This window comes from Notamacropus eugenii (assembly GCF_028372415.1).
Source record: "Notamacropus eugenii isolate mMacEug1 chromosome Y unlocalized genomic scaffold, mMacEug1.pri_v2 SUPER_Y_unloc_4, whole genome shotgun sequence".
Classification (NCBI taxonomy): Eukaryota; Metazoa; Chordata; class Mammalia; order Diprotodontia; family Macropodidae; genus Notamacropus; species Notamacropus eugenii.
Genome location: NW_027325142.1, coordinates 92,692 through 110,852, shown reverse-complemented (window position 1 = coordinate 110,852; position 18,161 = coordinate 92,692). Strand labels below are relative to the sequence as shown.

The window sequence follows — 18,161 nt, the reverse complement described above, 5'->3', positions numbered from 1 at the left end:
AAGTGATAGAAATAACATGATTTTACAGCTGACTGGATATGTGAATGATAGTTCAGTATAATGTCAAGTTTACAAACTTGGAGTATTAGAAAGATGATGTATTGGATAAAGTGGAAGAAGGAAGGACTCAGAGGAAAAGCAAAGAGTGCAGTTTTGGACATGTCGACTTAAAGATATCTCTGGAACACCCAGTTTGAAATGTTCAAAAAACAATTGATGATGTAAGACTGAAACTGAGGGGAGGAAATAGGACTGGATACACATACACATATATCCATATATATTCTCTCCCTCCTCACCTTCCTCACAGTATCTCTCTTTTCTTTTAAGATGCACCTTAAGCTCCACCTTCTGCAGGAATACCTAATTCCCCCAATATCTAAGTGCCTCAATATCTAAGTCCCTCAATATCTAATTACTTTGTAATTAATTTGCATTTCTTCATTTTATATTTATTCAGTTTAAACTTAGATATGATCTTTTTGTTTCCCCCACTGAAATATAAATTTCTTATGAGTAGGGATCATATTATTCATTGAATTTGTATGTGTAGTGCCTGGTACGTGTTTTAATGTCTTAATAAATACTTCTAGATTGATCGATTGCCTTTTTGACACTTGAGTATTGGAGGAATAGTTTCTGCTATGGTTATCTTTCTTGTAATATTTCTCCTATGATCTCAACTACCATTTTTTCATTATTGTGTAACTGTGTTCTGTAATGGCAAACGTATATTTCTCAAACTTTCTTGGGCCTCCAGTATTCTTGAATAGAAGCACATCATATCTTTGTCTTAAACCTATGCCAAAAAATGTAGAAGACCTTCTCAGGTACTCCCTTCTTTTTAACTTTCTATTAATGACTTAGAACTCTTCTATCCTTATTTACATTTTTCTCTTTGCATCAATTCATAAACATCTTCCCATGTTTTTTTCTGAAATCATCCTGTAGTCATTTTATAGCATCACCATGATGGCTATTTTTGGTGATCTCTTCACCTTATAACCCTCATGATTGCACATCTTCATTCCTTTGAGAACAAATAGCTTTTCAGGAAGAACACTGTTCAAAAAAAATTCTCATTGTACATGTGGCCTTTACCTTCCCACTTTCCCCAAGTTATGACAGGAGTCAAATACTCCTAATTTGTACCTTCTTTATTTCTACCTTTAAAGAACCTCACTTTATCTTGTCTGCTTATTTTCCTTAAAAAAGTGAACCTTTCATTGTTCAAGTGTGGGGAGGTGAGTTTTTTTTTCATGAATGAGAGATCACTCACTTTCAGTTTTATTTTATTTTCAGCTCTAAATTCTCTCTCAATTTCACCTCCCTCACCCAATGAAAATGCTACAAAAGGATAAAATTCTATCCAGTTTCGCAAAATAAATTCCATATTACTCAAGACAGATGTGTACTCTTAATCCTTCATCTCATTATTTGGAAATGAGTAGTATGTTTCATCACGAGTCTTTTGGAATTGTGTGTGGCTGGTCATTGTGTTGATCTTAAGCTTTTTATGGTTTGGTTTTTTGGTTGGTTTTTTTTGGTCATTTCAACAAGTATTTTATAAATAGTTCTCCTGGTTCAGGTCATTTCACTGTGTGTCAGTTCATATATATCTTCTCAGATTTGTTGGAAACAGCATAGAAAGGTTCATTCCATCACATTCATTTGTTTAGTCATTCCTGAATATTAGTCATTCTCTGAATGTCCATTTTTTTGCCATAGCAAAAAGAATGACTATCGTTTTGCATACATGAGTTCTTTTCCTCTTCCCTTGTTTATTTAGACTTTATTTGTGCTTAGTAAACTGTGGTTGCCACATATTTATTAATTTGCATTCATTTGTAGGTAGTTTTGTTTGTGTGATAATAATTTTCTAGCTATAAATATAAAGGATTCCTCATTGGCAATAAGTGGTATTAAATTGCTTGTTTCAAGTGCTAGTTTGAAAATTTTTTTCCTCTTTTTTTTGTTTTGTAGGGCCTGAGTTTTCATTTCACTTTTCCTAGTGTCACTTTCAGTTCTGAATCTCAATTTGTTCCCTTTGATATGGAAGCTCTGTCGTCAATGAACTTTCAACAGTTGGAAGTAAGTTTCGAAAAAATAGCTATAAATATGAATCTGAATTATTGAAGTTAAAGGCAGTCTCTCTCTCTCTCTCTCTCTCTCTCTCTCTCTCTCTCTCTCTCTCTCTCTCTCTCTCTGATTCTTTCTTAGAATCTCCCTTAGAATCAGCTGAACAAAGAACATAACTTTTAAGCAATTTTCTAGGTGGATTGTGATTGAAAACAATCCCTGCCTTCAAAGGGCTGACATGTTCCCAGCTAAGTGAGAAAAGAATATACAAAATAAGTGTACAGTGATTAGGATCATTTCTTCATACAAAGGGTGTATAAGGAAAGGCACAAGAGGGAAACAGGCAGAGAAAGGGGGAATAAAGGGTCTGTGGTGTGTGTGTCTGTGTCTGTGTGTGTCTGTGTCTGTGTATAATCCCTTCAACTACCCAAATACTGAGAAAAGTCTCAAGACTTACAAATATTATCTTTCCATGTAGGAATGTAAATAGCTCAGTTTTAGAAAGTCCTTCATAATTTCTCTTTCCTATTTACCTTTTCATGCTTCTCTTAATTCTTGTGTTTGAAATTCAGATTTTCTCTTCAGTTCTGGTCTTTTCACCAAGAATGCTTGAAAGTCTATCACTGAATAACCATTTTTTCTCTGAAGGGTTAGGGTTAGGATTATACTCAGTTTTGCTGGATAGGTGATTCTTGGTTTCAATCCTAGTTCGTTTAACTTCTGGGATATCTTCCACTGAAAACTGAGCCATTAAATGGTACCAAAGAGCGTCTCTCATCTATGTAAGCTTATATTGATTTGGTGTTATTTTTATTGATCCTTTTTGCAATTGTTTTTGTTCTTTAACTGCATAAGTTACAGTTCTTTGCTTCTGACCTTAATTCAGAAATTTAGCTGAAATATAATGAACTGAAATCCAGCTTTCCTGCCAATAACTCTACTTTTCTTGCCTCAAAAAATTCTGCTGTCTTTGCAGAATGAAAGTTTTAGACACCAGGAAGATTGTTCTTGTATCTTTAAATCACCAAGCTATACTGCAAGGATGTCTGGTTAGCTATCCAAAGATTTGCTGTCTGGTCCACCATCTTTTGACCTTCCAGGTGGACTCAAGAAATGAACATTTCCTAAGTCACAGGAGAGAAGGAAACGTGGTTGTTGCTGGCCCAACTTCCAGCCAGTCATATTTGTTTCCCATGCCTCAGCTACGTGACTAGCAGTGTTGTCCTCAATGTCAGGATGTCGCCTACCTGGTTCTCATTCGTTGTTCTTTACTCCATAGAATCTATAAAAGGGAACTATCTCCTTCATTTGGGATATTAGACTTTACCAATAAATTGTGCTTGAAACTCAGTTTACCTGATTTTAACTGTTACATATGTGTATATAAGTGTAAATTTGAAGGATTTATCTAAAATTCTTTTCTTTCAGGATCTTATTAATCAGGGAAAAGAAAAAGTAGCAGAAGCCAATAAGAATGTGATGTCAATGAAGGTTCAACCTCTTGAAGATGTAATTACAGATTTTGTAAGTTAAATGACTATCTTGCTTTGCTTATTACTTTTATTTTTCCTGTGCAGTTTCTTTCACCTTCATTTCTTTTGCATATTTCTGTTAGTAAACTCTTACCCCATAAAATTATGGAAGGCTTTTTGGAATGACTTATTGAAATCTCAAGCTTGAAATTTTGTTTTTTTCAAATTGTATTGCAACATCTTGACTTGTCCTATAGACTTGCCATTTGCATTACCCTTTCACTTAAGCCATTTGTTTATTTTCATGTTTTTTATATTGTCCATAAGTTTAATTTCATATTTATTAAGTCTACATATCGCTTTAAAGTGTCTTCATTTCTGATGACATTTTTAGGTGCAGTTTCAGTTGCTTTACTATATTTTATTTGCCAATAAATAGTATTTTTTTCTGTGATTTCCTAACCTAATATTGAAGGAAGTGTTTTGTATTCTTGAGGCCATTGGTTGAGATGTTTTGCTGATTACTTTTGGCGGGGGAGGGTAAATTTCAGTTTTCTTCTTTAAGGGCTTTAAATGGGATTTCAGCGAGTGAGTGAATAAAAATGTTTTTACTAAAGATTTTGTTAAGCGTTTGTGATTCAGATAGATAAAGAAGATGGTCCTTTTTCCCAAGAAGTGCACATAAAAATGCTATACACATATATGCATATATAAATTTGTGTACATTATATGTATGTATATACCCATTTGATTATATACATGATACATCAATATGTATATACACATATACATATGTATGCATACATACATATATGCATGTGTGCAAACATATACTGTGTGTTGTGTGTATATATATACATATATGCATACGTGCATGCATATATATGTATGTATACATATAGGTGTGTGTATATATACACATACCTACACATACATACGTATACGTCAGGTTTCCGCTGCAAGTCAGGTAGAATGACTGTGGTTATTATTAGAACTGAATTCATAACTATTTCAATGTTGCTTTATTTATAATATTCTTGTTATATGCGTTGTCCTCACTTCATTTCGTATTACCCAGGATTCTCTGAGATGATTTCTTTTGCAATAATGCTCCTTTACACTTATATCCCAGTAGTTGTTTAGCCATTTGTCAATTGTCTTAGGAGGCCATCAGAGACTTTGTGACAGATGCTAATTGTTTTCTTTTTACCCTTTTGTGACCCCCAAGATTTAAGCTCAGAAAGTATTTGTTTCTTTTGTTTTGTTCTTTGTCACTATTCACAAGTATGAACCTTCCTCATAACCCTGTCTATCGGCCATTCCTGTTTCTTTCTCTTTTGAGTTTGTTTCTATACCCAACTGTCCATCTGAGATAGGGGTATTTTTCCAAATGCTCACTCTTACTTCATGTTAATGTTCTCACTATAGTTATGGGAAATACAAATTCTCCGTAGTCCATTTCCTTTTGTTACTTTCTGATCATGGTGGGAGGATGTTCTGGGATGGTCCTGGAAGGACCTTTCTTGCCCTCAGGCTGAACTCTTTTTTTAGTTCTTTTATGAAAAACTTCACTGACTAGAGTTTCTTACTGCTGTTCTTGGTCATTAGTCAGGCTGATACTAAGCAGGGCTTTGCTGGATGTGTGAACTGGATATTGTCTTCCCATTCAGGTTACTAGCTACTTTTCTGCTCCTTAGGACTATTTCTGTTGATAAAAGCTATTAGTGTTTGACACTGAGCCATTTCATAGAACTTTGGTGGGTAGAATTTCTTGTGGTACTCTTGGAAAAATGTTACCAGGTCACATTTTATATGTTGCCTGCATTGACAGTGGTGGCGAGGTCAGGTTGAAACAGGTCTGGGTGGAGGCAAAGTACTGCTTTTGCTTAGCTACCTTTACATGGCATTTGGTTATCAGATGGGGCACCTAGGTGATGCAGTGGATAGTATTGTCAAGTTCTTTCAAAAACTTTCTCATTCTTCATTCTCTTCATCAAATCTTGGTATATGAATTACAGTTACACATAAGTATAATCGTCTCTTTTTCTTCTTTGTTCTTCCAGCTTCCAAGCTGTCTGTCAGTCATTGTTTTTTCTGACTACAACTTCTTCAAATTTAATTTTAATAATAATATTAGTATATATTTGTTTCATTTCATCTATATAATGGTCTCTTAACTTATTCATGGCCAAAAATGGCAAAATCAGAATATCAAAAATTTATTGTTTATAGTTGCTATGGAATCACGTTATTCTGAGTGATCAGGGCAAGGAACCCAAACAAGGGTAAACCTGTGGTTCTGTTGCTTAGATCTTTCATAACCTTCTATTTTAACTGACACAAGTCTCATTTCAGAAAGGAAGACTGGAAGAATGAGTAAACACTCACATATACATATATGCACACATTAATATATGCATATATATATATATGTATATATATATATGCCTTTCAAATGATAAAACTCTATTCCAAATTAACTTCTGAATGTGACTTGGCCGAATGGTTAAACTTCCTCTCTGAACCATGAACTAGACCAGGCAGGTTGCTCATAATATTGGAGTCCAGCAAATATCTTTCCTCTGCAATGCATTCTTAAATATCTGCCAAACTGAGATTCAGATTCAGTCATTGTGCTCCCTGCTGGGCAGGGGACTCTTGGTAGGTTTTCCATTCTTTCAAAGCTCACAGGGCAGTACTTTGTTGTATTCCCTCTCTGATACGTATTCATCTTTTGTGAGCTGCAGAAACAACTGTTGCTGATTTAGTGGCTGCAGTGCTGGAATGCCCGTGCTGGACTGTGCTTGTCACACTGGCTTGATGGACCTTTCCTGCAAGACCATTGGAATTTGCTTGGGTTGGAAATTTATTTTCCTCTGTTTTCTGTCGGTTTTGTTGCTCTAGATTTTACTTAGAGTCTTTTTTTTGTTCGGAGAACTTTGAATAAAGTATGTGGACAAGTGTGGGGGAGAGCTCAGGTGAGTTCCTGCCTTTACTCCACGGTCTTGGTTTCACCCCCATACAAAGCATTTTTCAAGTAATAGACATTCTGAAAATAAACAAACTTAATTTAATGACTCCATGAGACAATAAGAAATATTAAAGTTTGGCAACTGAAAAAATATAAGGAGCCTCATATCAAAAACATCTGACCTGGTTGAAGAAGGAAAAAATACCTAGGAATACTTGAACTCTCTAAAGGTCCCAACAGAAGGAGAATGAAATTGCTCAGATCTATATGAAAGGGAGGGCTGTGATAATAGAAAAAATCCCCGAAACCCCAAAATGAAAGTATCACGATCAAATTTCAGAACCTCAAAGTCAAAGACAATAAGAAGAAAGAAAAGTTAATTTGAAGTAATTAATTTTAAGTTTCCTTCTCCTTTCTCTAACCAATCAAACCCCCAATTTGCTTTCTGATTACTCCAATTTCAGACAACAACTCTGCTTCTTGCTGAAGGCACTGCAGCCTGTGTAGGCATTTACCCTTTCAAATCATCCCTTTCACTTTCTTGTCTTTCTTCTAGAATTTTCTAGGTCAAAACAACTTTTTAAAAAAATTTTCTTACAGAAATGTTGGAACATTTTTTCTCTGATTTCATGTCTTGGAAAACTGACACCATATTAAATTTCTGCTATAAGAGTACTTTTTTGTTTCTTCAGTTTTCCCTGAATTGAAGTTTTGTGTTAGCTCTCATGTAGTGCACTTTTGGAGAGAAATGTCAGGGCATTGATGATTCTGTTCTGCATCATATCGGGTTCTGCTGCTGCATTCTCCAGGGTCTGAGTTGTGTGCATCTTGAAGAGTTACAGGTTTTTCTCAAGCTGGGGAATTCAGACTTCCAAAGAGATTCAGGGTCCAGATACTGTTTTGGGTGTCAGCAATACATGTACTGACTTAGCTTCCCTAGAGTACCTATTTATGCTTGCTGATCCCATCAGCTAGTTGAAAGGATCCAAAATTTCAGTGTAACAGGGCTTTTGACACACTTCTGTTCTGAGCCAAGGAGATGAATTCCTGATCCAGGTCTGAGGCCAAAATAATAGCACTGCCAGCCCACTTTTGATGTGAGCCTAGGGGTTTAATCTGTGATTTTTTTTTCACTTCGTAGATATAGGCACAGTCCTACTTCATAGTTCATGCCCTGGTCACATACCATCATCAGAAGCCTATTAATAATCATGGGCTTGAAAAAATGTCCCATTATATTTTCTCCTTGGATTTTCTGATCATACCCCACATAGTATTCCTCCTAGATCTTTGTTGGAATAGTTGTTGGGCTATGTTATTTTCTGCCATTTTTTCCTATTTACTTCTAAGTATCATTTTCTCAAAATCACTTAAGACTGGCTGACTAAAATGATTCTCAACTGATAATTTTGTGGAGAAGCACACTAATTGACATGAGCCAAGGGTATTAGAAAATCACCTCAACTCCTCTGGGATAGCCTCAAAACCTTTGGGAAGACCTGAGGCAGTGGCTCTACTGCAGAATCTCAGGTATATCAACCCAGGATTAGAGGCTAGTGGAACCAAGCAAATGAGAGCCATGGAGCCCATGTATCTGCAGCAGCTGCTTCTGAGACTATCAGCCTGCAGATTAAATTTCTGTAAGTCACCTACTTGAACTTCTGGGAGCCATAATGGCAGAGTGATCAGTAAATGCTCTCTCCCCCTCCCATTGTTGATCTTGAGAGAACCATAAAGAAACCATAAACCCCAGAAAATTCCTGGAACAGTGAGATCAGCAGAAGGGGCAAACAGACTCTTAGCACGCGAGGCTAGAAAAGCCACTAAGGAGGGTTGCTGTTGCTGTGACTGAAGGGAACCAGTGCAGGCCCAGAGATGTCCTAGACAACCCCACCTCAGCAAACTGGGAGGAAATCTGGAGCCACAGGGGCATGGAGCCAGAAACTGTCAATACTAGGACCCCAGGGGTGCCTGAGCACCCCAGGGGAATCAGAAAGACACTAGGGCACCTGGGATCACCAGCCGCTGAGCTTGCCTATGCTGTAGCTCAGCAGAGAAGACCTTCTGTGGCCAGACCACCCCTCCCCTGCATTTAACAAGCTAGTTCCAAGGTAACTCCAGGGAAACACAAAAAGACTTCACCTGGCCTCTGTTTTCCTACACCATCCAGCTCAGCACCAAGTAAGCTGCAGTACTTTAGCTTCTAGCTGAAAGAACCGGAAACCACAACACACAAAGTCTCAAATTCAGGGCACAAGAACTGTGGGACATAGTCCCATGTGCCCTAGAAGCAAAGGTCTACTTTAAAAGCCAGGAAAGGGGTGATTATCATCATCATGAGTAAGAAGCAAAGCAGAAAGACCATAGAATCTTTCTATGGGGACAAAGACCAAATCATGAACACCAAAGAGGTTAGCATTGAGACTGTACTGCCATCTGAAACTTCAGAAGGGGCTCTGAACTGGTTACAAGCACAAAGAACACTCTTGGAAGAGCTGAAGAAGGATTTTAAAAGTCAAATTAGAGAAATAGAAGAAAAACTGGCCAATGATTTTTAAAGTATGACAAAAGAATTCACCAAAAAGAACAGCTCCTTTAAAAGGAAAATTGGACAAATGGAAAAGGAAGCACAAAACCTAACTGGGTAAATTGGACAAATGGACAAAAAGTACAAAAACCAACTGGAGAAATAATTGGACAGGTAGAAAAGGAGATGCAAAAGTTAACTGAAGAAAAAGTTTGATAAAAATTAGAATTGGGCAGGTAGAAGCTAATGACTCTATGAGACATCAAGAATCAGTCAGACAAAATCTAAAGAATGAAAAGATAGAAGAAAATGTAAATTATCTAATTGGAAAAACAACTGACCTGGAAAATAGATTCAGGAGAGAAAATCTAAGAATTATTGACCTGTAAGAAAGCCATGATGAAAAAAAGAACTTGGACAATATCTTCCAAGACATCATAAAAAATAACAGCCCAGAAGTCCTAGATTTAGAGGGTGGAATCATCATCGAAAGAATCCACTGTTCACCTCCCAAAAAGGATTCCAAACTAAAAATACCAAGGATCAGGGAAGGAGAAAATACTACAGGTAGCCAGAAAGAAACCATTCAAAAATCGAGGAGCTATACTCAGGATCACACAGCACCTTGCAGCTTTTACATTGAAAGACTGAAGGAATTAGAATATGATATTCTGTAAGGCAAAGGAGCTGGGACTACAACCAAGGATCACTTACCCAGCAAAGTTGAGCAGATATTTTGGGCAAGGAGATGGACATTCAATAAAATAAGAGATTTCTAGACCTTCCTGATTCAATAGAAAATTTGATCTTCAAACACAGGTCTCAAGAGAGGCATTAAAAGATAAATGGGGAAAAACACATTGTTACTCAATATGGGCAAACTGTTTACATTCCTATAAGGGAAGATGATACTTGTTAATCTTGAGAATTGTATATTTATTATGAAATATAAAAGGGACATACATAGATAAAGGGAGTGGATATAAAGTAAATGATGTGAATGATAAAAATGTGATTTAAGGGTGTGAAGGGATTGTAGCAGGAGATGTGAAAAAGGAGGCAGGAAACAGTAAATTACATCACAGAAAGAGGCACAAAATTTTATTACAATAAATAAGAAAGAGGGAATGGAGATGAGCATTGTCTGATATTTACTCTCATCTGATTTGGTTCAAGGAAGGAACAACAAACTTAAATATATAACTCTAACGAGCTCTATAGGCAGTAGGAGGGGAAGGAGGAAAGTAGAGGGAGGGGAGGCTAAAAGGGAGGGAAGAAGTAGCAAGGGTGAAGGAATAAAAGGGAGGAGGGTTGAAAGAACAGAGAGAGGACAGTGGGAGGAGGTGGTCAAAAATTAAAACTATTGTGGAGGGGAAGGGAGAAGAGAGAACTAAAAGCATAAACGGGGGAAAAGAGGATGGAGAGAAAGACGCAAAGAGTAATCATAACTGTGAATGTGAATAGGATGAGCTTTCCTACAAAACTGAGATGGATAGCAGAATGGATTTAAAAACCATAATCCACCAATATGTTGTTTGCAAGAAACACATTTGAAATGGTGGGATACAGACAGCGTAGAGGTAAAAGGTTGGAGCAAAATATATTGTGCTTCATCTGATGTAAAAAAAAAAAAAAAAGCAGGGGTAGCAATCCTAATCTCAGACAAAGCAAAAGCAGAAAGAGATCTAATCAAAAGAGATAAGGAAGGAAACTACATCCTGCTAAAAGGCACCACAGAAAACAAAGCAATACCATTAATAAACATATATGCTCCAAATGGTGTAGCATCCAGATTCTTAGAGAAGAGGTTGAGGGAATTGTAGGAAGAAATAAGACAGCAAAACTTGAGGACCTCAACCTCGCCCCCTCTGAACTTGAGAAATCTAACTTCAAAGTAAACAAGAAAGAAGTTAAAGAGGTGAATAAAACTCTGGATAAAGTACATATTATAGATCTCTGGAGAAAATTGAATAGCGATAGAATATGGCACATATACAAAAAGTAACCCTGTACTAGGACATAAAAGCTCACAATCTAGTGTAGAAAGGCAGAGATAGTGAATACATCCTTCTCAGGTCACAATGCAATAAAAATTATGTGTAATAAAAGGCCATGGAAAGATAGACCAAAATTTAATTGGAAACTAAATAATCTAATGCTAAAGAATGAGTGGGTTAAACAACAAATCATAGAAACAAAAGAACTGCATTCAAGAGAATAACAAAAATAAGACAACCAACCAAATCTTATGAGATATTGCAAAATCGATTCTTAGGGAAAATTTTATATCTTTGAATGCTTACATGAAGAAAATAGAGACAGAGGAGATCAATGAGTTGGGCATGCAGCTGAAAAAGCTAGGAAAAAAAATTGAAAACCCTCAATTAAATACCAAAATACTGAAAACCAAAGGAAAGATTAATAAAGTTGAAATTAAGAAAACTATTGAACTAACAAATGAAACTAAGACTTGGTTTTGTGAAAAAACCGATAAAATTGAGAAACCTTTGGTCAATTTGATTTAAAAAAAGAAAAAAGAATACCAAATTGCCAATATCAAAAATGAGAAAATGAACTCACTTCCAATGAGGAAGAACATAAGCAGTATCTACCTAAAACCCTCAGAATGCATTTTATGCAGTGGGGATAAGCTAGATGCATTTCCATTAAGATCAAGGGTGAAACAAGAATGTTCATTATCACCATTATTATTCAATATGGTATTGGAAATGTTAACTGTAGCAATAAGAGAAGAAAAAGAAATTGAAGGAATTAGAATAGGCAAAGAAGAAACTAAGTTATCACTCTTTGCAGATGATATGATGATATACTTAGAGAGTTCCAGAGAATCAGGTAAAAAAACTACCTGAAACAATAAACAACTTTGACAAAGTTGCCGGTTACAAAATAAACCCACACAAATCTTGTGTATTTTTCTATATTACTAACAAAGCCCAACAGTGAGAGATAGGAAAAGAAATTCCATTTAAAGCTATGGTAAACATTATAAAATATTTGAGTCTACCTGCCAAAACAAATCCAACGACTATATGAACACAATTACAAAGCACTTTACACAAATGAAGTCAGATCTAAGTAACTGGAAAAAACATCAGTTGCTTGTGGGCATGCCGAGCCAATATAATAAAAATGACAATTTTACCTAAATTACTTTACTTATTAAGTGCCATAACAATCAAACTATCAGATAAATATTTTCTAGAACTAGAAAAAATAATGGAATTCACCGGAAGAAAAAAAAGTTCAGAACAACAAGGAAACTAATGAAAAGAAATACTAGGGAAGGTGGCCTAGCTACCAGATCTCAAATAGTATTATAAAGCAGCAATTTTCAAAACCACTTAGTATTGACTAAGAAACAGAGGGGTAGACCGGTGGAATATGTTAGGTACTCAAGACACAGGAGTTAATGAATATAGCACTGTACTGTTTGATAAACCCAAGCACCCCAGCTTCTGGGATAAGAACTCAAACTGTTCGACAAAAATTGCTGGAAAACCTGGATAACAGTGTGGCAGAAACTAGGTATAGACCAATGCCTGACACCATACACAAGAATAAAGTCCAACTGGGTACATGATCTAGGTATTAAGATTGATATTATAAACAAATTAGTGGAGCAAGGAATAGCGTATTTATCAGATTTATGGAGAATGGAAGAAGTTTTGACTAAGCAAGAGATAGGAAACATTATAAACTGCCAAATGGATAATTTTGATTACATTATATTGAAAAGTTTTATGCACAACCAAACCTAATGCATCCAAGATTAGGGGGGAAGCAGAAAACTGGAAAAGAACTTTTGCAACTAGTGTTTGTGATAAAGGCCTCATTTCTAAAATATGTAGAGAACTGAGTCAAATGTACCAGAATACAAGTCATTCCTCAATTGATAAACGGTCAAAGGATATGAACAGGCAGTTTTCAGAGGAAGAAATTCAAGCTGTCTATAGTCATGTGAAAAAATGCTCTAAATTACATCACATCACACCTATCAGATTGGCTAACATGACCAAACAGGAAGGTGAGAAATGATGTGGGAGAGCTGGAACACTAATTCATTGTTGGCGGAGCTGTAAGCTGATCTAAACATTCTGGAGAGCAATTTGGAACTATGCCCAAAAGACTACAAAAATGTGCATACCCTTTGACCCAGCAATACTGCTTCTAGGACTGTATCCCCAAGAGACTGTAAGGGTCCCACGTGTACAAAAATATTTATAGCAGCTCTCATTGTGGTGGCCAAAAACTGGAAATCAATGAGATCCCCATCAATTGGGGAATGACTGAATAAATTGTGGTATATGAATGTTATGTGTTATAAAAAATGATGAACAGGAAGACGTCAGAGAGGCCTGGAAAGACTTATATGTTCTGATGCTGAGTGAAAGGAGCAGAACCAGGAGAACTGTATACAACAACAACTACAATGTGCGAGGAGTTTTTCTGGTAGACTTAGTACTTCATTGCAATGTAGGGACTTAAAAAATTCCCAATGGTCTCTTAAGGCAAAATGTCTTCCACATCCAGAGAAAGAACTATGGGATTCAACTGCAGAATGAAACAGATCATTTTATTTTGTGTTACATTTTGTTTTATGATTTCTCCCTTTCATTTTAATTCTTCTATGCAACATGACTAAGGTGAAAATGTATTTAATAGAAATTTATGTGTAGAACCTATGTAAAATTGGATGCCATCTCAGGGAGGGAGTGAAGGATTAGGGGGAAGGAGGGAGAGGGAGGGGGAATAAATCTAAGATATGTGGAAATGATTGTAGAACACTGAAAACAAATTTAAAAAACCCTTTAGGAAGAGAATTAGCTTTCTGATTTGATGACTTCTCTTGCATCTCCATTTAAAGATGGTTCCCAGTCCAGATAGCTCTTCATTCCCTACCAGACCCCTTTAGCATGCTCCAGAAAACTCTTCATCTGGAAGATGACTTCCACCCTGAAATTCACACCTCAGAAGTATTCTTAGCCTTTATATGCCCTGGTCCAGTCACCTCTTCATTTTTCTCTAGGCTGTACTCAGGACTCTTCATCTTCTTCCCCTCCTCATTTTTTGTCTTTTCACTTTTTATGCATTGATTTCTTCCATTAGAATATGAATTCCTTAGTGGCTGAGACTGGATTTCTGCTTGTAATTATAGTTATATAGTGCTTGACACAAAGTAAGTATTAAGAAAAGATTGTCAGTTGGTAACTAAAGTCCTGAGAATCACCTCTTAAAGCAGGAGTTTAAGGGTCCTCAGAGTTTACAGAGTATTCCCAAGTCTGATACATTATTGTGTAATAGATGCTTAATAAATAAATTCAACTGAGGATTGGGTGTTGTGTTGTATTTTTACTTTAGTGGAAAGAAAATACACATATGACAGACGCTCAAATTTATTCCTTGGCATTACGTAAGCAAGCCAGCCAGGAACGAGATGCTAAACATAGAGAAGCCATCTACAATGATGTATCCATAAGACAGCAAATGGTAAGTTTATTTTTACATTTCTGCAAACTTCACCATGTATTTATTTAGACATTTCAAGACAAATGAGACGAGTAGGTGTATAGTCATAAGACCTTTTTTCTCCCAAGTAGAGATACCAAAAAGTATTTTAAAGAATATTCCTGAAGATGCTAGTGATGACTTAGTTTCTGACTCTTGATCCTTATATTGAAATGATTTCTTTTGAAAAAATATTTGTAGATGGATTGGATGATAGAATATATAGGTAGATAAATGATAGGTGCATTCTATGTATAAATTTAGGTACGTGATATATATGATATTATATATTACTACCAGAAAATATCTCTTTTAATCACGTATCTTATTATATAAATGTTTTCTATGTATCATCTAAGTTGTTCAGAAAATTACATGTAATTTTCTAGAACATAAATTATTTGTAAATATGATATCTCTAAAAAACATTCATTTTCTAACAAAGACTTGAGAGTTGAAAGTAGCTGTAGTTGTAGGGAGTAAGTAATTGGGGAGTAGTAAGTCAGAAAGTAAGTACTCAAAGACTAACTTCTCTAAATCCAGAGCCCAAAATCTTTACATTCTTCAGAGTCAATAATTTGAATCTTCCTTTCACAGTTAATAAGCTGCGTCCAACAGATGCAAAGGAATAAGGAGTTACTACAAGAATCTAGCCAGCCACAAGAAGATTCGACTCATCACCTTGTGCTTCCAGAGCCTCCAGATCTAGGCATAAATCCCTCTTGTTACCAGTATATTGATGTGAAAGGAATGTATCAACCAACTGTTAGTGGTATGGAACCCCAGCTAATAAGAAGCAAGAAATCAAGAACCTCCCAAAGGAAATCAATGTGATTTTCCTCTAAAATATAGAAAATATATTATAAAGTTGACAATTTGTTCTAGGAATCACCAGCCTAATTGAAAAAAAATGTATTAATTCTTTGTTTCCTATAAATGTTATGCTCTCTCCAGGTTAGATTTTCTGTAATTCATTTTTATTTTGAAATTTGAGATTAATATTGCCCACATTTCTATTATATGCACATATATGTATGTGTATACATATACATATATATATGTGTAAATGTGTATACATATACATATATATATATATGTATATATATATATATATATATATATATATATATATATATATATATATATATATATATATACACACTAAATTAAAAGAAGATTTCAAATTATTTTCGTTGGAAACTTATTCAAGAATAATAACATGGGATCCATACTATTTCCTCTAAATTTTTATTACCTCTTTATTTTTACTATAAAATCAATCTGAAAACAAATGAGTAAAAAAAAATCTTTGTATGTTTATATTTATCAGAATCTAACATAAGAGGTCAAGAGTTGATCTTTTGTCATGAGGTAATTTTGTTTTGTAATAGTTCTTGAAATTAAAAGGAAAGAAGGAATCTCCTGTTTATTTACCTCAGATTATAAGTTTGTGTATTGCTAAATTACCTATGTAGCTGAGAAATTTAGGAATGAGTAATCATCTTGAGATACTTTGCAGTTTTCTTCTATAAACATTTTTAACTTAAATTTTAAAAGTTTAATCTTGGTTATATTTTGCGTGATCTAGTGGTATAGGAGTTGGCCAGTAATTGAAAGTTTATTACAGAGTATTTGAAGCAATATTTTTGGTTTGTTTTATACAGTTTCTTATCTTCAATTTTTCCACCAAAATATTTAATTCAATATATTTGTTTTAAAATTTCTTCTTTTGAATATCTTTCAGAAATACCTCTTAATTTTTTTTGTGATAATTTTTTTGCTGGTTTTCTGTTGGCTAATGAATACAAGACTGTCTGAATATAAAAATAAGTTCACCAGAAAAAATATAGAACAATTAGAAAATCATATTTGTTGAAGCAAATTTTCAGTTTTTAGTGCTTTTTTTAAAGGTATAGATTAAATTAGTGGCTGACAAGTGTATAAAAAAGCAATGATACTTATTTCAGTGGAGACTCAGGATATTTAAGGATATATCCTGATGCCTTTAGGGGTATTATCAACTATAAGATCTCCTTTATATTAAGAAAGTGCATTATCGCATATTAGCATTTTGAGACAACCTGGAAGTGAGAGGTGAAATCTATTACAGAAATCCTAGGGACATCAAAAAGACATTACACTTTATTCATGGTGGGAGGATCTAAAATGCCTTTGTTTATATCCTAACCCCGACCCTAAAGAAAAGTTAACATGAGAAACAGTAAATTAATTGGAAATGGAGAAAAAAATGAAATAAGAATTGAAAACTTTACGTATTCCCTCTCTCTCTCCCCCTCCCAAAATGTTATGGAATATATACTTTGAATAAAACTTTCAACTTTAATGAAAACATGGAGTAATACCTATTATAGTTGTTTGAGAAGCCCCTTTTATATTTGTTTTATATGTTATCTGGTTTTCATGACCTTAAAAGACTGATTGCTTGTTGAAAGAATTTTGGTTACCAGGTTCTCCACATTTTATTATTGTTAATTTCAAAAACATAAATCATATGAGTAGTATTGTATTGTTTTATGTGTTTTAATCCAGTTACATAACAAACATTTCAGTCTGTCATGTAAAAATTCGTATACCTATGAAAACTAAGCTTCATTTCTGTTGAGTGGCTTACTAATTCCCTAGGAAACTTTAAGTGCTTCAAAATTATTTCACCTCTCACTTCTTTCCAATATATACAAAAAGCAAATTGCATGTGTTTGTGGAGGGTGGGGAGTTAAAGACTCAAGTATAGCTATAAATTTTACTTCCCAAAATGTTGTTTAGTATTGTAGTTATTACTCTTTAAATATATCTAAATAAAAAGTGATCAAAATACACAGTGTTTTTATTACTTAAATTTTTCATTACACAAACTAATCTGTGTGTCATATGTCAAACATCACCAGGATGGGTACTACTGCTTGAGGATAGTTAATGCATTTTATCCTTTGACAAAATCATTGACATTTTTTTATCCTTAGTTCGTTCTTCTGGGAAATAATGATACCAGATCCAATATTGACTATTTCAGAACTCTTTTGCACATTAAGGTTTATTATTAACTTTGTTTTACCCGATAACTGGAAACCAGAATTGAAGAGGATCTCACAGGTCAACACAAATACACAGTGACTAAACAGCAATTTCCTTCAATGATATTCTTGACAATTATTCATTCACCCACTACTTGCAAACTCCCAATTAGAAACTATCTCACAACACAACTTGCCTTTTGGAAGTTCTAATTTTCTTTTTCTTTCATAAAAAGTTATTCACCTTTTCAATTTCAACTTCCTAATCCTACTTTTTCCATTTGAGTCCAAGTACTTCAAAACTAATGCTTCTTTCCCACTTCACTTGACCTCTGCTGCAGCTGGCCAAGGAAGACAGGAAAGAAAGCTGCAATGAGCCCTCCCCTTCCATCACCTGATCCTTTCTTCTGTTGCCATTGATCTTGAGACATTCATCTGTGCCAAGCTTGCCTGTGCCCCTGTTCTGATCCATGCTAGATCCAGTCTGTCCAAAGTTGTCACTACCAGAGAATACTGGAGAAGGCAATGCAGTATCTAGTGGGGCCCAGAGTAGG

The 18,161-nt window shown here is 35.1% G+C and overlaps 1 protein-coding gene across 1 annotated transcript in view; it reads left to right on the top strand.

The window, feature by feature from the left end:
- The window catches only part of LOC140517011 (transcriptional regulator ATRX-like), a 37,252-nt gene extending 21,728 nt beyond the window's left edge, over positions 1–15,524 (top strand). The window contains exons 7-10 of the mRNA XM_072627847.1: positions 1,984–2,091; positions 3,508–3,603; positions 14,429–14,557; positions 15,173–15,524. Coding sequence (XP_072483948.1) covers positions 1,984–2,091; positions 3,508–3,603; positions 14,429–14,557; positions 15,173–15,409 — 570 coding nt within the window. The 3' untranslated portion in view covers positions 15,410–15,524. The remainder of the gene's footprint in view (positions 1–1,983; positions 2,092–3,507; positions 3,604–14,428; positions 14,558–15,172) is intronic.
- Positions 15,525–18,161: the final 2,637 nt, after the last annotated feature.